General features: G+C 39.7%; 2 protein-coding genes across 4 annotated transcripts in view; both read right to left on the bottom strand.

Annotated features, from left to right (window-relative positions):
- The window catches only part of FBF1 (Fas binding factor 1), a 50,022-nt gene extending 47,189 nt beyond the window's left edge, over window positions 1–2,833 (bottom strand). Inside the window, exons 1-2 of the mRNA XM_070739873.1 lie at window positions 2,223–2,833; window positions 74–179 (exon numbers count right to left, since the gene is read on the bottom strand). Of these exons, the coding sequence (XP_070595974.1) occupies window positions 74–76 (3 nt within the window). The 5' untranslated portion in view covers window positions 77–179; window positions 2,223–2,833. The remainder of the gene's footprint in view (window positions 1–73; window positions 180–2,222) is intronic.
- A 764-nt stretch (window positions 2,834–3,597) lies between these two features.
- ACOX1 (acyl-CoA oxidase 1) overlaps window positions 3,598–21,953 on the bottom strand; it is a 35,635-nt gene continuing 17,279 nt past the window's right edge. For all 3 annotated transcript variants that reach the window (XM_070739870.1, XM_070739872.1, XM_070739871.1), the window contains 11 exons: window positions 21,740–21,847; window positions 21,133–21,252; window positions 19,724–19,839; window positions 17,747–17,916; window positions 15,202–15,364; window positions 13,200–13,390; window positions 10,709–10,888; window positions 9,509–9,614; window positions 8,865–9,008; window positions 6,915–7,121; window positions 3,598–5,127 (listed from right to left, as the gene is read on the bottom strand). In XM_070739870.1, coding sequence (XP_070595971.1) covers window positions 5,077–5,127; window positions 6,915–7,121; window positions 8,865–9,008; window positions 9,509–9,614; window positions 10,709–10,888; window positions 13,200–13,390; window positions 15,202–15,364; window positions 17,747–17,916; window positions 19,724–19,839; window positions 21,133–21,252; window positions 21,740–21,847 — 1,556 coding nt within the window. In that variant the 3' untranslated portion in view covers window positions 3,598–5,076. The remainder of the gene's footprint in view (window positions 5,128–6,914; window positions 7,122–8,864; window positions 9,009–9,508; window positions 9,615–10,708; window positions 10,889–13,199; window positions 13,391–15,201; window positions 15,365–17,746; window positions 17,917–19,723; window positions 19,840–21,132; window positions 21,253–21,739; window positions 21,848–21,953) is intronic.

Here is a 21,953-nt window from a genome sequence, read left to right as displayed (position 1 = left end):
TAGCTGCTAAGCAAGGACGACCTGTAATGCCTATGACCCAACAGAATCAGTTGAACACAATGTTAATTCTTACCATCTTATGGTCTGCAATTGCATTGCTGTATCTCTCGCAAGTGATTTTCTCAAGTTTTCTTCATGTATAGACATATATCAATCAACAATTTCTCCAGCTTTTCTCACTTAGAATGCAAAATAAAAATTTAATTTATTAGGATTTTTAAAGAATCCTAGCTGACATGTATAACCTTACAGCAGCATTTTAATCTTGTAACAGGCCCTATGGATTTGTTAGGCACATTGATCCATTAAATAGCCTACCACATTGTAGCCTAGTAAATTGTGAGGTCTCATTGTGGCTGTTCAGTATGTGCACAACACTGAACATAGTTAATTTCATGAATCCTGACTTTGTGTGAGTCATAAACCGCCCTAACTGATTGGGTTTGGATAACACAGCGCGTTGAAATATTGCTATGTTGTTTGCAATTCTATCTGTTGTGCAATCTCAGCTTGTGAGCTTCCCACTATCACCCAGTTTCACACAGCTGTAAAAACCTCGGCGCTTTCTAAATCCAGCAGATTAGGCTCCAGAATTTGAGGCTCTCCAAACTGCCACCATTTAATCCAACATACCAGAGCAAAGAATGTTTCCTTAGCTAATATATTACATAATTTCTTTCTAATGGCATGTCATTATCATCAGATCAAGAGGTTGCCTCTGATATGTATTGCATGCTGATAATTGGTCACAATTTTTCCTAATTAGTGTCTTCCAAGTGTGTGGGACCTCAGTTTTTACAATTATGGAGCCACATGTGGCTCTTTCATCCCTCTGCTGTGGCTCCCTATCATTGGTCGGCACAATTTTGAGAGGAGCTTCCTGTTTTTTGGGGAAGGGGAAGCAGGGCACACAAAAAGGAGACTCTATGGCAAGGGGCGGGTTTTCCTGTCAGCTCCACAATTGATAGGGCTTTCGGTTAGGACAGATAGAGAGAAAGGGACACCATGCTAGGAGACTCTATGGTGGGAGAACTGACTGGACTTCTGGTTAGCTCCAGAATTGAATGGGGGGGGGGGGGAGCTTCCAGTTAGGACCTTTGTGGCTCTTTAGAGCAGTGTTTCCCAACCTTGGCAACTTGAAGATATCTGGACTTCAACTCCCAGAATTCCCCCGCCAGAGAATTCTGGGAGTTGAAGTCCAAATATCTTCAAGTTGCCATGGTTGGGAAACACTGCTTTAAAGTGTTCAAGGTTGCTGATCCCTGATCTAGCCACTTAGAGGCTCCAGTACGGGAAGGTTAATCTACAATTATGAACAAAGCAGGCCACTAAAATTGAGAGCATAGATACCGATGATAGAAGTGTGTGGCCTTGTTTTCATTCTCTGTAGGTGGAGTTGGGAGGAGGAATTTTTCCTAAATTTAAGATTCCCTTCCACTATGATTACTATTTCATTAAATGTATATGTTGCTTCAGGGAATCTGGGCAATTACATTATGTAATACTCTTTAATTCGGATACATCTAGAGATAAGACACTTCAGGAATCTACTACCAAAATTAGAGATCCCAGGATCTAGGCTAGAAAATCAAGCCACAACAGGGACAAATCTCATCCTAATTGTTGCCAAGAAATTTACAAGTATGTGTCTAAGAAAACACCAGAAATTGATATATTTTCAAGATGATTATCTATATCAGGGGTGGGCAATTAATTTTGCCAGGGGGCCGCATGAGAAATTGGGATGGTTTTAGAAGGCCAGACTAATATAATTAACTCTGTTCTACCCAATACTGTATATTATTGGGCAGAATTGAGTTAATTATATTATAATTATAAATTATATTATATATAATTATATTATATTATATTATATATTTTTCCTTCGTTCCTCCCTCCCTCCATTTCTCCTTTCTTCCTTCCTCCCTCTATTTCTCCTTCCTTCCTTCCTCTCTCATTTCTCCTTCTTGATTGGACTAGCCTCTGCGGTCGGTCAGACAGTGGGCGGCCACACGCGGCCCCTGGGCCGCCACTTGCCCAGGTCTGGTCTATATCTTAGTGATATAGCTGTATACATAGACAAATTCCTTGTGTGTTCAATCACACTTGGCCAATAAAATTCTATTCTATTATTCTATTCTATTCAGAACTATACACAGTTCATTGTAGCTGTACACACCCAACAACCTAACCAGTGGCTTATACTAAATGAATCCAATTACCTGCATTTGCACAAAGCGTTGAAACGTAAACAGGATTCACATAATTATTTCCTAACCAACCAGCTACATTTGCAGATCTAGCCGGTTGTGTAGCAGGCTGTGTTTTTCGACCCGTTCATGCTGCTTTGGGTTTGTCCTGCTTACGTCTCCTCTCCACTCAAGCTACCGGAAGCCACAATGTGTATCCAATCCAGCCGTTGTGATCCACTACGGTTGCACTTCCCTTGCCTTCCACCTACGGCACTTCACCGTTACAGTACTTCCTGGAACACAACTCGGTTACCATAGTAGCCAAAGAGCAGCACTAGCTGCAGACACTCGCACAAAGAAGAATCTTAGATGCCGTTTCCCGTGTACTGTAACTCCTTTGAAAAGGGAGTACAGGCTAAGTGTCCGTGTCCCCGGATGGCGGCCTACTCATCAAACCACGGACTCAGCTTGCTCTTCCCCCACAACCGCTGCACGGAGTTTTAGGAAATGCAGATTGACCGATTCCCGCCTTACTCGACCCCTGTGCTTGCCGGTACTGATGAAACAGGAAATACTGGGCTTCTCCCCGGGGATTTATGCACGGAATTGGAGGTGCCGGGCTGTTGGGCGATGGTGCTTCTGGAATCTGGAGAGGGAAACCGATTACCTTAATGTTGCGAGTTTGGATTATTCCTGCATAATCCGGTTTGCAGTAATTGCTAAACCGTAGGCGGGTTTCATTTTTCTCACCACCTACCGGCGATGCGTTGCCTAAATTGCTATTGTAATTCATTTGACGGGAGCAGGATCGGGTTTCGGAAAGGCCCGTGAGGACTGGTGATCCAGGGCAAAAACACGCTCTTCTCCTTTCCCAAATGGGAAAGCCTCATAACTTGCAATTTCTATCTGTAGCAGTGGCTCTCAATCTTTCCAATGCAGCAACCCATTAATATATTATTCATGTTGTGGTGATCCCCAACCATAAGTCTAGTGCCAACAGAGCTTTAAGCTGATTGGCAGGAAGGTCAGAGGGACACTAAACGCGATTGATCAGATTGTAAAAATATGTTCGAAGGCGCCAGAATAGAAGCTTTATTTCCTCATACCATAGGAAATTTGTCTTTTCCCATGGTCTTAGGTGACCCCTGTGAAACGGTTGTTCGACCCCAAAGGGATTAGGGATCCTGACCCCAGGTTGAGAACCACTGATCTATAGGATCTCCTTTCACCACCACCATCCCAGGAAAAATCCTCCACTTAAAATTAATTTTTTTTATCATGTCCTCAGTTTGGCCTTTGCAGGATTGTTTTTGACAAGCCGTTTTTTTCTGTGACCCTGAAAATCACACACCAAAAACTATTAGTGGGAATGAGCAGATGACTTGATGAACACAGGAAAAGTATGTTTTAGTGTTTGAAAATTAGTTTATTAAGTACACCATGTTTTCCACAAGATGTCAAATAGTCTTTTATTGCAGTTTTTCATTTCCAGTCAGCATTGTACACAGGAATCCAGTATATTAAGTACGGCTATATTAGACACATCAATAGTTAGGATGTTACAATTATAAACAGTTTTTGTTTCAGGTGTAATTTTTTTTCTTGCTCAAAGTTTGCAGTGTAAGAGCACCTTTAGCTCTTGAACAAGGATGCATATCGAAGATGTCAACCCTCCAATGTTATGAAATTCCTTGGTTTGTGATCCAAGTCTTGATTTATTATTGAAGCTGAATCCAACCGATCTGCAATTTTGTCCTGGTAATTTCACACAATAAAATTCTACACAATGCTAAAATGTTAGCCTGCTAACAGTAATCTAGAACTGAGGTCCTTTAATGTGGTTATGTATTCTCTGTAGCCTTCTGAGAGACAGACTATGTAGGCTGACGAATCTACCAGTCTGGACCCCCTTCTCATCTATGATTATATGGAGCAAAAATCCACGTTCCACTGTTTTTTTTAAAAAAATGAATGTTTCAGGATAAAAAAAGTCCTTATGATTATAGGACTCTTAAATACTCTCTATAGTTTGTGTGGAGCAAGGTTTTTCCCTCCCCAGTAACTTTGCAAGTTGGAAATGATGACATTGTTGCTATGGCATAGTACTCCTGACGTTTTCCCATTCAGTTTTCCTGAATACCCGGAGGACAAGGCAACACTTTTAAAAAGGAAAAAAAAAAGGCATCTCGAGAGAGAACCTGCCTGTGTGTGCTATGGATAATTTTATGGGAAATGTAATATAGCACACTTCCATGTCATTTTGAATGCAGAAAGTGAAATTGTACACAAACATTAAGAATGACACATTGGGACAGATTGCACCCATAAGGCAAAGAATCATCCATTCCTGGAACACCAAACAGTTATATACATACATACATAATGTTTGTGCTAGGTCCCTGAAGCCCAATCCCTGACAAAGCTGTGAAAACCTTACAGCAGTAGATTAAGTGCAGGAGGGCTTTGACAACAACTGCCTCTTAAGGTAGTTAATGCTAAAAAAAAATGCGCAAGACCATTTTTAAAGGAGCTTCTGGAGAAGTTGCTTCTATTCAATAACTGCTTTCTAGAACTACTTAGTAGTGAAAAACCTGCTATAGATAACACAGCTTCTGCAGATGCTTAAAAGGGTCACAGATCGACCCTTTTACATAAATCTATAAAGCTTTTATGACTCATTAAAAAGGATAGTTTCTGAACATAATTAAAATTTCATTTTTATCACTTTGTTTCCTTGCTCTAATTCATTCAATATTTTTTTTTTTAAAAAAAGACTAATTACTATCCTATGGCTATTTGGATTTGCCAAGTGCTTCAGATGTTCAAAGAGCAAATTATATTATTTCAAGAAACTAAAGTACATTTAAAATCAAACAAAATGTTATCACAGTTTAGCCTGCAATGGCTTCAGATGTTTGTGGAAAGATTCATGGACCTAGAAGCGGGAGAAAAAAGAGCGGCATTAATTTTAAAGACATACCATATCTTGCTTCTTACTAGGGCAATACATTTCCCAATAAACACACACTGGACTCTTGCTTTAGTGATTTCAGATATACAAATGCAATTAATAATAGTAATAGTAATAATAATAATAATAATAATTTATTGGATTTGTATGCCGCCCCTCTCCGTTGACTCGAGGTGGCTAACAACAATGATAAAAACAGCATGTGACAATCCAATAATAAAACAACTAAAAACCCTTATTATAAAACCAAACATACACACAGACATACCATGCATAACTTGTAATGGCCTAGGGGGAAGGAATATCTCAACTCCCCCATGCCTGGCGGTATAAATGAGTCTTGAGTAGTTTACGAAACACAGGGAGGGTGGGGGCAATTCTAATCTCCGGGGGGAGTTGGTTCCAGAGGGCCAGGGCCGCCACAGAGAAGGCTCTTCCCCTGGGACCCGCCAAACGACATTGTTTAGTCGACGGTACCCGGAGAAGGCCAACTCTGTGGGACCTTATCGGTCGCTGGGATTCGTGCTGTAGCAGGCGGTTCTGGTAGCAGGTGGTTCTGCCATTAAGAATAACATATCTACCGGTAATGGAAAATAATAGCATCAAATCCATTTCTATTAAGAGTAAGAAAAATGTCCAGCATTCTCTAGTATTTTGGCAGAAAAAGTTCTTTATCCAGATAACGTTTGTTGCTATAAGTATCCCCATAATCAGAGAAAATATTCAAGAATTACATAAAATGAGCTATTTTCATCATTAGCAAAAACACAGCTATTTTATTGACATTGTTAGACAATCAATTTGTGAATAACCACATGTTCTCTAACTATTGTTTGCCATTATTTTCAACATGGCAGTCCTGGCTTCTGTAAATTAATTCCCCATTAGATCTAAATAAGTTACAATAGGAATTCCTCCCAAGAAAGCGCACAGAATCATAATATATTTTTGTAACTTCATAAAATAATAGTTTATGGATCTGCAATGGTCATTTGTGTACATCTGCAGGCTCATAAACCATATTTGTGAATTGATTTTAAATCTGCATTTTTAAAATATTAGCAAATCACTTTTTATTTTATTGTAAGTCAAGGTAATTCTTCACTCACAATAGCAATTGAGACTGGAATTTCTGGCATTAAGTAATAGGACTGCATTGTTTAGTGAGGTCAAATTCTAGTAGTCCTGTTATTGTGGTTAACTACATTTCATGGTAGTTAGACAAGGCAACTTCCTGCTGGCTTCCCAAACCTAAGTCTGTGGGGAAACTGGCAAGAAGTTGCAAGTCCCAGATGGCTTACAAGCAACCTGGCAGACAGGTAAATGGATGCTGCTGGGTGGAGGAGAGTTTGAGAGAGGAGGGATTAAGCTTGGAGAGGATTCATGAAGTGCACGAGTATCTGGAGAGGCTCAGAGAAGGTATATGGGAGCGGCCGGTGTGGAGACAGAGAAGCTGAAGGAGATTATATGAGAGGGCAGACTTATCCCAGTGACTTGCAACCTTTCCTGCTGGGAAAGCCCTTCTGAGGAAGCTGGGAGGGAAGGTTGGTGATCCTGTGACCATAGGATACTGCAACTGGTCGTAGGTGCAAGCTGGCTGCCAAGGGGATTCTCAGATGGCTGGACCACCACCATTCATTCAGCACTTTTGTAACATCGGATGGTAGCTGACTGAATTATCATAGATTGAGGACTTCCTGTACGTCTTATGAGCCTTTAGCATCTGGTTGAAAAAGCAATTATGTACTTACCTGTGTTTTATTTAGTGGTGACTTCTTTGACCACTCAAACATATTTTCATATATGTTACCATCATACCGGCCAAGCACAGATCCAAGCACAGAATCACAGAAATCAAAGGAATCTACCAGAGCTACTGCATTAGGACGGATAAGAGCCAAGAGTTCTTTTATACGCATGTTCACTTGAATAAGCTGGGCCTCTGTCAAAATGCCCCCCTGAAGCAAAAGAAAATAATTCAAAACAGTCAGAGCTCTACACCTTTAAGTGCTTATCAATCATTATAGGGAGAATTAATACAAAAGCTGTTATTTTAGATCTGTAAACAAATCTGACCTGAACTTTAATTTTAAATAAGCAATTAAGATTGCAAATGGTTATTGCCTGCATTTTTTTTTAAAAAAAAAACGCCATTGCTTTTCTTAACAATAAAATTACTGTTACTCATGGTTAATGTTCATCTATTCCAATATTCATCTACCACAAACGTTTTAGGTGCTTGGTATGATCACACATAAAATACCTTCCTGATCCCAATTATAAGAAGATTGAGATTTAGCAAAGCATCCGTGATACCACTGTGAGATCTTTGGTAGCTATCCTGTGATCTTTGGTAAGAAATGGTAAGAATTCAACCATTTACAATTTTTATGCCATTTTCATTTAATTTTGGAGGGCTAAAAATGTCATTTCAACACAGTACAGTGGAACCCCGACATAAGAGCTGCTCTACTTAAGAGCAACTCGAGATAAGAGCTGGGAGGGGAGAGATATTTTTGTTCTACTTACAAGCCCAAATTCGAGATACAAGCGCCAAGGAGCTGTCTCCTGAAGCCAAACGCTAACTTCCGCGTTCGGCTTCAGGAGACAGCTGCGAAGCGGCGCGCGTGTTTTAAAAGGTTGCAGCCGGCCTGGGTGGCTCGGGGGGGTGCTTGCAGCTTTCTTTCTTGCTCTTTTTCTTTCTCTCTTTTACCTTCCCTTCCTCTATTTCTTCTTTTCTTTCTCCTTCCCACCTTCTTCCCCCCCTCCCTCCTTTCACTCATTCCTCTCTTACTCTCCCCTTTCATAAGTTTCCTTGCTTCCTTCCTCTGTTCCTGTCCCTTCCCCCTTTCTTTCTTTCTTTCTTTCTTTCTTTCTTTCTTTCTTGCTCTTTTTCTTTCTCTCTTTTACCTTCCCTTCCTCTATTTCTTCTTTTCTTTCTCCTTCCCACCTTCTTCCCTCCCTCCCTCCCTTCACTCATTCCTCTCTTACTCTCCCCTTTCATAAGTTTCCTTGCTTCCTTCCTCTGTTCCTGTCCCTTCCCTCTTTCCTTCCTTCCTTCCCACCCTCCGTCCATTCATTCACCCATTCCTCTCTTGATCGCTTAAAGCCGGTCCCTGGTGCAAAAAGGGTTGGGGACCTCTGTCCTACAGGATTGGGTGGCAGAGAAGTTGAACATATGTAAATTTAAAAGTTTAAGAAAGTTTACAAGTAAAGTGAAAGAAAATTCATTATTCATTTATATGTACATGTACATTTCTTCATTAAAAACATGTCTTTCTGCATAATTTAGACTAACTTTGTGAGTTTTTTGAGGGCTGGAACCAATTAAAATTATTTACATTAATTCCTATGGGGAAAAGTCATTCGAGATAAGAGCTGCTCGACTTAAGAGCCCAGGTCCGGAACGAATTAAACTCGTATCTCGAGGTACCACTGTACTTCCAATTTAGACATTGCAATCCCAAAGAGCAAAACAGGCCGTAGATATTTATTTACACTCCATAAACAACTGCATTGTATGGCAAAGATGTACTTCAAATCAAACAAGGGTGTCTTTGTTTTATCCATGATAATCTAAACCTTCCCTTCATTATCAAATTATATCATCACAAGATTGCTCACCTTTTCCCTGATTAATTTATATCTCAATACTCTATCTAACATAACCTTTCAGCTCAAAGTAGAAAAATTTTACCTACCTGTAGAAAATCTCCTGAATTCTTTATAATCCCAAATAGAGCATACAGTAAACACAAGTTGTTAATGACAGCATGGACAGCTGAGTCACCAATTTCTGAAAGCTTCGCTGTAAACAGTTTGACCACCACATAGTGACAGTGTGCCTGAAAAAATTAGATGACAGATTGAAGTGACTTCAGGTGTTGTAAAATCCAACAACTATCTAAGACTATCTAACTATTTTGCCCCATATTTTTAAATATCATTAAATAGAAGACAGTCTCAATGGCCTAAATACTACTTTTAATATTTTTTCTGTTAAACATAATAATAATAATAATAATAATAATAATAATAATAATAATAATAATAATAATAATAATAATAATAATATAATGACAACAGCAACAACAATAATAATTTATTAGATTTGTATGCTGCCCCTCTCCGAAGACTCGGGGCAGCTCACAACAATAATAAAAAACAATATTATAGTGAAACAAATCTAATATTAAAAAAGAAGCATAATGGATGAAACCAAGGCTTTTGAAGTGTTAATAATAGTAACAGTGATAGCTGTTCTGGTTTACTTCCTCATTTATTTTACTCGCTGCTTTCTAATGTGTCCTATTTTAATAGTATCATATTCTGAGCTGTGACTGACCTCAGATGCTCGTACTAGATCAATGGAAGTCCGGTTCCAAGCATCTTCTTTGCTTTTCCGACGGTTCAATTCAGCCTGTAAATTTTTTGCTGCAAACTCAACCATCCTGTATCATAGAAAAAAACAAGCACCATTTATTATACTTGGAATTGAGGCCATAAATAACACTCAGCTAGTGACACCTGAAAATTAATATGGCAATGATAAATAGCCATAGCCTCAAATGTATGATGGTTGACAATGCCAAGGATTTAAAATGCAAACTCCTTCAGCTTTTACTCCTAGTGAACTCTGGCCTTTATTCCTAGTCTGTAAAATGAACGATAATAATTCCCATTCTCTCATAAAGCTGTCAATGTAGATTTCGCCCCATATTTTCAAATATCATTAAATAGAAGACAGTCTCAATGGCCTAAATACTACTTAGAAACATAGAAACTTTTGGGAGATGCCTTATATGAGGCAATTCTACGAAACCTCTCCTATGTCTTACTGTCGGGGGTTACTTATTTTTGGAGAAACAGGGTAACTGTACAGAAGCAGTTTTAGTACCATTGCTCTGAAACAAAGCAGGAATGCTGGAATCTATTAGATAGCAGCAGCACACACACACAAACACACACACAAACACACACACTTTTTTTAAAAAGAAAACTACAAAAAGGGGATTTGACTCTTATTTTCTGGGTCAGTAATAGTGTTTTAAAAGAGATTTTGGGGGTACTATCTTTTGATCAATTTTGGAAATAACCAATCTTCCAAATCATGCTATTCTGAACAAATCTTTCTTTATAGTATTCCATCTCCTGCAGGGCCTATTTCAAACCGTTCCATAAAATATTAAATCCTGAACAGTCTGGATTTCATTCATATTTATGACTAGCTGCCTTCTGCCCTGTCCTGTTCACAAACCTGCAATGTTGTGGGAGGTTCTGCCCTACCAACATATAGTTGCTACACTCAGATACATCATTTGCATTTGCTAGCTTGCATTTGTTAGTTAGAGCTGGGCCCATTATTTGAACCATGTAAGGCCATGTTAGCAGCACCTGGCCAGTCCCACTCAGATCAAACCAGCTAGACATGAAATTGTTAGAACGATATAACCAAGGAAGCAGCTTGATTAATAAAAATGAGATAGACAAGATGAGCAATCTGAAGTAATGCTTAGAAATTTCGTAACCTTTTATATTGACCTACCTTGAAGCTCTCAATTTATATGCCTCCACCAAACTGGAAGGATTGTTGATATGCAGAGTTGTGGGTCTAGCAGCCACATGCTGAGGCTGAATATGTTGTCCTGATAAGTCATTCAGATAAGACATAATGCCACTAACTAATTGTCCAGAACTAACTTGGGTATAACTTTTGACAAGGAATCTAAATGCAAAACAAAATTATCTCAATGTCATATGATGGATCATCATCATCATAATTTTTCTCAATAGTTGCAGTATAATTTGAAATAATGCTTATGGGATAAAATTATGAAGGTAGAAAAGGTATCAATTATTAACATACTTCATGTCAGTTTAGACATAAATATACTGCTCAAAAAAATAAAGGGAACACTTAAACAACAGAATATAACTCCAAGTAAATCAAACTTCCGTGAAATCAAACTGTCCATTTAGGAAGCAACACTGATTGACAATCAATTTCATTTTGTTGTCAGCATATTCAACTTTATACACAACAAAGTATTCAATGACAATATTTCATTCATTAAGATCTGGGATGTGTTATTTGAGTGTTCCCTTTATTTTGAGTGTACTGTATATATATTGTGAATTAACCTAAAAATGTGAGTTCCAGGTGTAGTTATAGAAGAAACAACAGACATCACGAGCTCTGGAACTTTATAAAACATTTATTACTAAGCTTTTGTTAGCCCCTGCTAACATTATCAGAGTGTACATTCACTACTGAAGACAGTAACACATAAAAGCAAGCATCTCTTTAATGGTGATTTTATACTCTGACAATGTTAGCAGAGATAACGAAAGCTTAGTAAAGAAATTTTTAAAAGTTCTGGGGATCGTGATGTCTGTTGTTTGTTTGTATGTATGTATGTATGTATGTATGTAACTTATTTTTGCTGAATTGAAAATGAAGGGGGATTAGTATAGATCTATTTCAAGGCCGTTTCCTCTCATCAGCTAGCCATACCTTTACTGGGATTTGATCCTGCAGCCTCTAGGCCACAGGATCTCATCCTTTTAGCTTTGTACTATATTGTACACACACACAAATATAAATATATAAATAAATATATATATTTTTTGGCTGCCCATGGTGTTCTCACAAATCTTCTCCAACACCAAATTTTAAAAAGTTTAAAAACATCAGTATTTTCCTATCCTGCTTCAAGCAAAAGTTCAACCTGTACTTCCACAGGGCATCACGGAATATCATTGCTTGCACATTTCTGATCTTTGTAGATATAGACAACTATGGCATCTGAATATCTTTTCCAAGGACTTTAATAACTGTTCTACCATGCGCTAATCTGGGGCATATTTCTTGATTGTTTGTTCCTTTACTGTTGATGTCTATGGAGATTCTCAGCCATCCAGGTTATATTTGTCCCACAAGTGCTTTTTCCAGAAGCAACTGGACTTTCTGATTTTTCTTTGAAGAGATTTCGCTTCGCATCTGTTCTGTCTGGGTGCCCCCAGACTTCAACACCAACTGGAAAAAGCAGCCAGACACGCTGGTAAAAGCAAAAGCACTTTATAGTTTGAAAAATAAACACAGAGAAAAACCTGTTCTTCCCAACAGGCACAGACTTCACTGTGGCACATCCACCACTGTAGAGAATAAGACCCCCACCTTTTCCCCCCAAGGTTTCAGTATTCAAAGTCACAAACCAGAATTCCAAGACGCCAAAGATCACAGCCAGGTCCCAGGACTCCCAAAGATAATACTCCACAAGCCAGGAAGGGTGGGTCTGCCTTTTCAGCCTTTCCAGAGAGCACCACACCCAAACCCAGCTGTTGCCTCTTTAGTGCTGAAAGTACCTGGCTAATTGTCCCCTTCGTTGTGTTGCTCTTCTCTGCCGGAGATCGATTATTGCTTGTGCATTTTCATCTAAGGAATCCAGGCTGCTTGCTGGGGAGAGCTCCCCCTCGGGGGACTCTGGCTGTCCTCCCTCTCCCTCAGCCTGAGATTCCTCCTCCCCGTCTGCCTGAACCTCCTGTTCCTCATCCTCCCCCTCTGAGCAGGAAGCCGGCAGAGGATCAGCCATTCCCTGAGGGGCCTCAGACGGAATCACAACAGCATCCAAGAAGCTTTTTCACCTCTTGGATAGCTGACGAAGTTTCTTGGATGAGAAGCAAAACATTTTCAGAGAAAAACCAGAAAGTCCAGTTGCCTCTTGAAAAAGCATCTTTGGGTTTACTGTTGGTGGTTGACCCTAAAATAACGCGCTATGTACAATTTTGATATCTTGATTATCATTCCAAGGGTGGTTATTCTACCTGTTGTCATTACTTTGGCTTTCTTTCATTTAATTGTAGTCCCATTTTTTTCATCACGTTCCTTGATTTTTGTTAGTAGACCTTGCATATCTTTGCATTTTGGACTATTCAAAAGTATCATCAGCATAGGCTCAAGGTATTATGTTTCCTCCTTCTTGCTGTTTGAGTGCATGCAAAAGGTCACAGAGCTAACAATAAGTGGTATGACTCACCGGGCTGTTTGCAACATCATCACAGTGTTCTCTCCTTCATAAGTGCAAGAAGGAGTGAAATTGACATAAATATCAGGCAAACCACTGCAGCGTGAGTAGCCATGTCCACCACATGCCATTCGACATTCCTCAATGCCAGCGTTGGCAGTCCAGGAACTGAAAGCCTTGAGCCCTGCAGATAGTGCATGCAACTGAGAAAGAAAGTAATTAAAAACAAAATAAGTATTTTTTCCAGATTTGTCTTGTCACTAAATTCTATCTTCCTGAATTTTTGGTGGGGAATGGAAGAGAGACGAGATTAAGAACATTAATCCAGATTATCTCCAAGATCAAAATTCTTCCTTGGAGATTTTAAAACATCAAGACAGAAAGCATACTGTTCTAGCTAGATTTTTTAAAAACTCCAAACCAAATAGCAAATCATAAGAATTCCATCCCATAATCTGTCATGTCCACTGTTCAATTTATACCAGTGTTACATTTATTCAATCATTTCTATAGCTGAACTCAGACAACATGATTCTGAGCTTTGTATGTAGATACTGTATATATACATATAACACTCAAAAAGGACAAAGACTTACAAAAATTTGCAGAATAAATTTCTAGGAACTAGTCCAAATCAGCTTTTGTAAATAATAATGATAATGATGATTGTTGTTGTTATTGTTGTTGTTATTATTGACTGGCATACCAGAATTAGAACTCAGATCATTTTTAATGATCTGATTTGTTGGTCTAAACCAGTGATTTTCAACCTTTTTTGAGCTGCGGCACATTTTTTACATTTACAAAATCCTGGGGCACACCACCAACCAAAATGATACAAAATGATACTCTAACATAGTACATATAAGAAGATGACCCTTCAGGAGGCCATATACAATATAGATAACATTGTGATGCATTGTATATCACCCTCTGCAGGGGCCTCTTATAAAAAGAAAAAGGTCAAATTTCTATATACACCATCAGGATAGACATAACCAGCTGAGGCTGAGGCTTCATCTAGTGGTGGCAACATTTACCTCCAGTCCTGACCAGGATTAGAAATCGGGACCATGGGGAGGAGTAGCAGTTTCAACTACTTGCCGTGGTCACACAATGACAAGTGTGTGGCAGCTCGAGCGGGGACCTTCCTGGATGTGGATGAGAGGTGGCCTGCTATTGGTTCAACGGTAGCGGTCGGAATGAATCCTAAAAGGTGATTGGTCAGTGAGCGTTCCCTGTGCCTCCACTCTTCCTGTCACTGATAGCTGGAGGGATTGTGAGGGGAATGTTTATGTTCGGATGGAGGCGGCTGGTGTTGGGCCGGATAAATGGCCGTAGTTTGAGGACCCATGTTTAATTTCCCCACGACACACCTGACCATGTCTCACGGCACACTAGTGTGCCACGGCACATTGGTTGAAAAACACTGGTCTAAACAGTGAGGTTACAAAATCATCTTGTGGCTCTCATCCCAGTGGTGAGTTTATCGCTCTCATTCATTCTCATTACGAGAACATTCCACAAAGGTTTTCCAAATAGAATGAGAATTAGAATTCTTTATTGGCCAAGTGTGTTTGAACACACATTTGTCTCTAAACTCTCAGTGTATTTAAAACAATAGTGATAGATCATTATTATAGTCATTGTAAAACATTAAATACAACACTTAGTGATAGTCATGGATAGTAAATTAGCAATCAACATAAATCATACTAGAATACTAAGTAAACAATATAAATTGTAAAAAACAACAACAAAACTATCAGAGACCATTTCATCAAGGCAACTGTTGGTGCCATTTTGAATTCAATTTAGATAAAGAAGACAAAGAGATTTAAATTGAGAGAGTATCAATCATGTCTAAGAATTTAGATGTGATTCCTCAATCCTTTTCCCCCCTGAAATTATGTTCCTTCTCAGGAATTTTCCTTATTCCATTATGTTGAAAGAGCAAACTAAACTGTAGTTGTCAATGGCAAAATTCGGTGTTCTATAAGATCATGAGCCTCACCTCTGGCAGTTCACTCAAGTCTCCATCTTGGATGTTCCCAGTGATGCGATGATATGTATCTTTCATATACGAACCCACAAAGCGGAAAGCATATGCTGTTGCTAGGAGAGGAAAAAGTTTGTACTGCTGAGTCTGATAATCCAAAATCTGAGGTTCTGGTTCTCTGTAACAAAGCAAATAAAAAAGAGAACTAAACTGAAAGAGTAGTAGATCCTTGGAACAAACTTCCAGCAGACGTGGTTGGTAAATCCACAGTACTGTACAGTGGTCCCTCGACTTGCGCGTTCTCGATTAGCGCGAAACGCTGCAACGCAGTTTTTAAAAAAATATTATTTAAAAAATAAAATATTAAAATATTATTTTTTTAAAAAAAAATTTTTTTTTTTTTAATTTTTTTTATTCTGTTCCCTGAATGGAGACCGCCGGCCGCTCAATCGGGCCGGCAGGGAACAGAATGGAGCCTTCCGCGGCGGGGCTGGTAAGGGGGGGAGCCGAGGGGGGAGCCGAGCCCAGCCCCGTGGCATTCGCTTTCCTCCCGCCGGCAGCCGACTGATCGTGGGCTCCTTCGCAACCTCGGAGAGCTTCCTGGTTTTCGTGAGCTTTCATGCCCCGGAAGCTCTCCGAGGTTGCGAAGGAGCCCACAATCAGTCTCGGCTGCGGGTGGGAGGAAGGCGAATCCCCCGTGGGCTCCGTTACATTTTCCGCTGCCAGCCAGGCCATGCTGGCGGCAGCGGAACAATCGCTGGGTGGAAGGCGTGCTCGGCTCTGCCGCTCCAGCCGCTTTCGGCCGAGCCTCCCTAGCCAAGCGACTGCCTTCCGTCGCAGCGGGGAACATCGGCGCAGGAGGCAGGAGAGGACCGGGCGACCGGAGAAGCAGCGCTGCCGCCGCCACGCCTGGCTCGACTTCCTTGGCTGCTCGGCCGAAAGGGGCTGGAGCGGCAGAGCCGAGCATGCCTTCCGCCCGGGAAGTCCTGCCCCTTCATCCCCACCCCTCGCCCCTGTGGCCGGCTCATCCAGGGGGGCGTGTGTGGACTGGCAAGCGGCAAGCGGGAAGACCAAGGGAAGGTTCCTTCAGCCGCCCAACACCTGATCCGCTCCGCAGCGCGGCAGCAGCGAGGAGCCGAAGATGGGGTTTCCCCTTTGCCTTTACCCCATCTTCGGCTCCTCGCTGCTTCCGCGCTGCGGAGCAGATCAGCTGTTGGGCGGCTGAAGGAAACTTCCCTTGGTCTTCCCCGCCGCCCACACGCAAACTCCACCATCTGCGCATGTGCGGCCATGAAAAAAATGGCGCACATGCGCAGATGGTGGTTTTTACTTCCGCATCCGGTATAACGCGGAAATCGGTTAGCGCGGGAGGTCTTGGAACGTAACCCCCGCGCTAACCGAGGGATCACTGTAACTGAATTTAAACATGCCTGGGATAAACATAGATCCATCCTAAGATAAAATACAAAAAATAGTATAAGGGCAGACTAGATGGATCATGAGGTCTTTTTCTGCCGTCAGTCTTCTATGTTTCTAAACCACTATAATGCTATGATTTAATTCCTTAGAAATGGAGAAAACCAAAGACTTACACTGGCCTATGGATATGTATTCTGATGACATTTAAAGCAGAAACATATTTAGTTGTAAAAGTGATTCTTGGCATGATCTGATACTATTTCTAGTATACTTGGCCAATAAAACTATTACTTATTTTTTTGAAACACAAAAGAGGTTAAGTAACTACCAGAAAGAAGTCCAAAAGGGTTTTTTCCAAAAGGAAAAAATGGAAATAGTGAAATAATTTAGGACATTAATTTATTGGCAATTATTATTATTGTTTATTATTATTATTATTGTTTATTATTATTATTATTATTATTATTATTATTATTATTATTATTATTATTTATTAGATTTGTATGCTGCCCCTCTCCGTAGACTCGGGGCGGCTATAATTGTGAACAAATAGATGCAGCTCTGAGACAATTCTACAGAGTCTTATTCCAGCTTATATTGTGGTTGCCATGTAACTGTTTACCATCTCCTGGCCCCTTTTATATCGTCACAAAATGACAGATCCCCAGTAACAATATCATCAATAACAATGATTCCCAGTATAGGGCTAGTCCTGACGATAACTCTGATTCAACCATTTTTGAGGTAAGTCACATTAAGAAATAGATCCCAAAAGATATACTAGGACTTATGATAACAGACCCTTGGAATTCTGACAGGGTTTTTCCCCTCCTTCCTATTATACCAAAGAGTGTTAAAGGAAAACAAGTCTGTTATGCTTAGTGGTTTCCCCACACTCATGTTTTGCTAATAGATCCTGCACATTTTCTCCAAAGTCATTGCTGGGCTTTTCTACACTGTTCTTGTCAACTGCACTTCCCAAGAAAACTTGTTGTGAAAGCTAAAAAAGAAGAAGAGGTCACACACATTTTTTTCATGGATAGTATTATGGATAGTATTATGGGCAAGGTGGCAGAGAGGTTAGCCAATTGTTATGGCCTTACAAAAACTGATTTTAGGGATATTAATACAGGCTTCTTACCCAGGCTTTAACTCAGACTGGTGTCTCACAGCACTATAGCGGATGGCAATTGTACAAGCTCTGGCTAAACTGCGAGCAGCATCTCCAACGATAATGGAACGGATGAATACCATAGTCCCATAAGTCAGCTTGGCATTGAGAGGCTTCACATACGTGCCATCTGGTTCAACCTAGTAAAATGAAATAGTGATTGTGGAAAGTATTTGTCCACCGAGTAATGACTTATAAGATTATAAACATCAACATCCTGCTGTGTCACTGAATCTAATAAAAAATTCTTCTTAGGGACCATTCAAAATTCCCTATTTGGCATTTTAGAAGTAGTCCTTCTCATTGGTGTAATAAATGAATGTTTTGGACATCATTGACACGAAGTAACAGGTAAATAATTTAAAATTAACAGGCTTGCATATACCTATTTTGTTAATTGTCTCTTGCTTGGCACATGTCATGAAGCCAATGACATCATTCTAATGCTAACTAGGTCATATTATCTAAGCAGTTTCATGGACATTGACAACAAAATTAATAGATAATATTAAGGTGGTTTAATAATATAGATGACTAATAAATTTAGGAAAAGGAAGACCAGATATTTAACATGTTATTTATTTATTTATTTATTATTTAATTTGTATGCCGCCCCTCTCCGCAGACTCGGGGCAGCTCACAACAAAGTGAAAAAAATTTACAACAAATCTAAATTACTGTTTAAAAACATTTAAAAAACCCCATTTTCTAAACATACCATTCATAAATTGTATATGCCCGAGGGAGATGTCTCAGTTCCCCCATGCCTGATGACAAAGGTGGGTCTTAAGGAGCTTACGAAAGGCAAGGAGAGTAGAGGCAGTTCTAATCTCCGGGGGGAGTTGGTTCCAGAGGGCCGGGGCCGCCACAGAGAAGGCTCTTCCCCTGGGGCCCGCCAACCGACATTGTTTAGTTGACGGGACCCGGAGAAGGCCCACTCTGTGGGACCTAATCGGTTGCTGGGATTCGTGCGGCAGCAGGCGGTCTCGGAGATATTCTGGTCCAGTGCCATGAAGGGCTTTAAAGGTCATAACCAACACTTCGAATTGTGACCGGAAGTTGATTGGCAACCAATGCAGACTGCGGAGTGTTGGTGAAACATGGGCATACCTAGGTAAGCCCATGACTGCTCTCGCAGCTGCATTCTGCACGATCTGAAGTTTCCGAACACTTTTCAAAGGTAGCCCCATGTAGAGAGCATTACAGTAGTCGAACCTCGAGGTGATGAGGGCATGAGTGACTGTGAGCAGTGAGTCCCGGTCCAGATAGGGCCGCAACTGGTGCACCAGGCGAACCTGGGCAAACGCCCCCCTCGCCACAGCTGAAAGATGGTTCTCTAATGTGAGCTGTGGATCGAGGAGGACGCCCAAGTTGCGGACCCTCTCCGAGGGGGTCAATAATTCCCCCCCCCAGGGTAATGGACGGACAGATGGAATTGTCCTTGGGAGGCAGAACCTACAGCCACTCCGTCTTATCCGGGTTGAGTTTGAGTCTGTTGACACCCATCCAGACCTCAACAGCCTCCAGGCATCGACACATCACTTATTACCATTCATTATGTAGGTAGGGGAGAGGAAGCTAGAATTTATTTGACATTAATAGTCACCATGCCCTCCTATTTACTGCCTTCATTTGACAGGGACTCTTCCTCCTCCGTTATCATAAGCTGCAATAAACACACCCTTGAATACACTTCCAGGAAGCTGAGTTCAAGAGCTGGTAGTGAGAGAAACTAACAAACAGGAACTCCCAGACAAATGAGATATAGCTGGATTTTTACCTTTGATGGTCCTTTCTTTAACACAAACTTGGGGATTGCTTTTGACTATGAGATGATCAACTACCTTCTGAGAATATGAAGCCTTGACTTTGGGTAGTTTCTCTTGCAAGCTGTCTGAGCAGCTGGTGTAGATTAATAGCAAAAACAAAACAAAACCCACTGTTTACCTTGGCGTGTTTCATTAGCATATTTTCCCGGGGGATACGGAAGTTGTCCATTTTTAAGTAGCCATTATCCATTTCATCATAACCAAATTTGGGGCCAATGTCACCAATGGTGATGCCTGCAAACAGAATAAGCCAAATAAATTTACCTGGTTGTTAATATTCTTAATAAAAAATTGCATTTTTTGTTGGGGGGATGTGGGGAATCTTCATAAAATATTCTTTTTCCCAACGTCAAATTAGTTATAAGTGCTAAATGGTGGAAGCATCAATGATGCCAATTCCAAAACTGTGTCCTGACTTTAAAGCCACAGTTGCAAAAATGTTGTTTTCATTGATAGTGATAGATATCGTTTTCTTTTCTTTTCTAAAACATTGGTTTTATTTTGTTCCCATCTTGAAAACAAAGTGATGTTAAATTCACAAAATTTTAAGACTGGAAATCAGGTTTTAATAATATTCTTTCTACTTTGGCATTTTTAAAATAAGTTGTTTTGGATGTGATTTTCACAGGCGAATACAGACAATTTTAAGGAATTTTAATATTACTTGAACCTTACTTGAATTAAGACAAATTAAATCTAATTAATGGATAAAACATTATTTTTGTAAAAATGGATTCTGTTCAGCAATATTTACCCCTTTTCAAAATCACACCATGATTTTCAAGTTCCACATTCTTTACAAACCACTATTCTTGTACTGCTAATAACATGCTTTATGAAAAACTTTTGTGCTGCTTTTAAAATATTCTATCTATATCTAGTTTGGTAAATTCCGTTAATTATGTCAGAGCTTTTAAAGCATTTAAATATCTACAATTAATTATTTAACTATAAAAAACATTTTTCCTGATATGCTGCAATGTGGAACTGAAAAAGTAGAGCACTTTGTGTATATTTTGCTAGATTGTGAACATAGCTTCCTTTATATCACCTATTTTTCCCAAAACAATGTAGCCCTTGAAGATTTGTGGTACCAAATTTTTCACTTTGGACATCACATAGTGTCTCAATATGGAGTTTGTGATTCATTTATATGGCAGCTAATTTAGCAACATAAATATTTATAAATATGCTAAATGTTCATTTAAGCAGGCTTTCCCTACCTTTTTTTTTACCCAGTAAGAACCCTTGCAACAATTTTCAGATTTTAAGGAACCTCTGTATAAAAATGGCAAAAACCATGAAAACTTCAAAATGCTATTCATTTCTAATCTACACAATGACAACAGCAAAGCAGCAAGCCAGCAGCTGAATCGTAATGTTTACAAATTCATCCAAATGAAAGCACAAAGTTAAAAAAGAAAATACAGTTGTTTTAAATTGCAATCTCTCAACGAATCCCTACAAATCTCTCACACAACCCTAGTCGCAAAAGGGTAATATCATGGTAGTTGATGGATTGAATACCTGGCAATGGTTCATGGGTTCCCAACTGACGTAGAGGCACAATGAAAGCATGTAACCCATGACTTTTGTTTTGGGTATAAAGCTGAGCCAAAACAATGGCATAGTTTGACGTTTTGCCCACTGCAAGAAGAGGGGGGGAAAGACAATTTAGTAAGTGTATTTGTACAGTCCAAGAAGCATCCTATGCTGACCACAAAAATAATAATACAGACAACAGGCTGTTGTAGGTTTTATGATGTAAAACCACTTCCTTTTACTCTCAAACTGAAATGAAATAGAAAGAATAAAGAATATGCAGAATTATTAAATGAAGAATATGAAGAATCAGTGAAACAGAAACACTTAATTCTGTCTGATGACTATACTATATTAAGCTAATAAAACGAATGTTAATTTTATTATGTTGAGTATACAGCTTAGCCCTAAAACAGAAACCAGAAAATTTTTACTCATACTTTCTACAGTACAGAATAGTAAAAAAATAGTATACAGCCAAAGTTCTGTTTCAGAACATATCAATAGTTAATTGTCTCCACCCTTAGAAAATTCAAAGGGAAAAACAACAACAGCTCTTCTTTTTGCTTTAATCATGTAATAATACACTTACATCCACCTGGCCACCACTTAATAGAAGTCACAGTTGGGCTGTTAAGGATGAATTCCTGGGTAGCAGGATCATAAGTGGCAGTAGTTTCCAGACCTCGGAGATGGGTTCCTGTAGGCAGGCAGCAAATTCTATTTCAACAGTTGCATAGCTCAGCACAAACATACATAGCTAGATTTATTTCAATAATCTTCATTAGCAATGCAAAGCCAAGCAA

The sequence above is a fragment of the Erythrolamprus reginae genome, chromosome 2, assembly GCF_031021105.1.
Source record: "Erythrolamprus reginae isolate rEryReg1 chromosome 2, rEryReg1.hap1, whole genome shotgun sequence".
Classification (NCBI taxonomy): Eukaryota; Metazoa; Chordata; class Lepidosauria; order Squamata; family Dipsadidae; genus Erythrolamprus; species Erythrolamprus reginae.
Note: the sequence above shows the minus strand (reverse complement) of the source record. Positions and strands in the feature narration are given on the sequence as shown.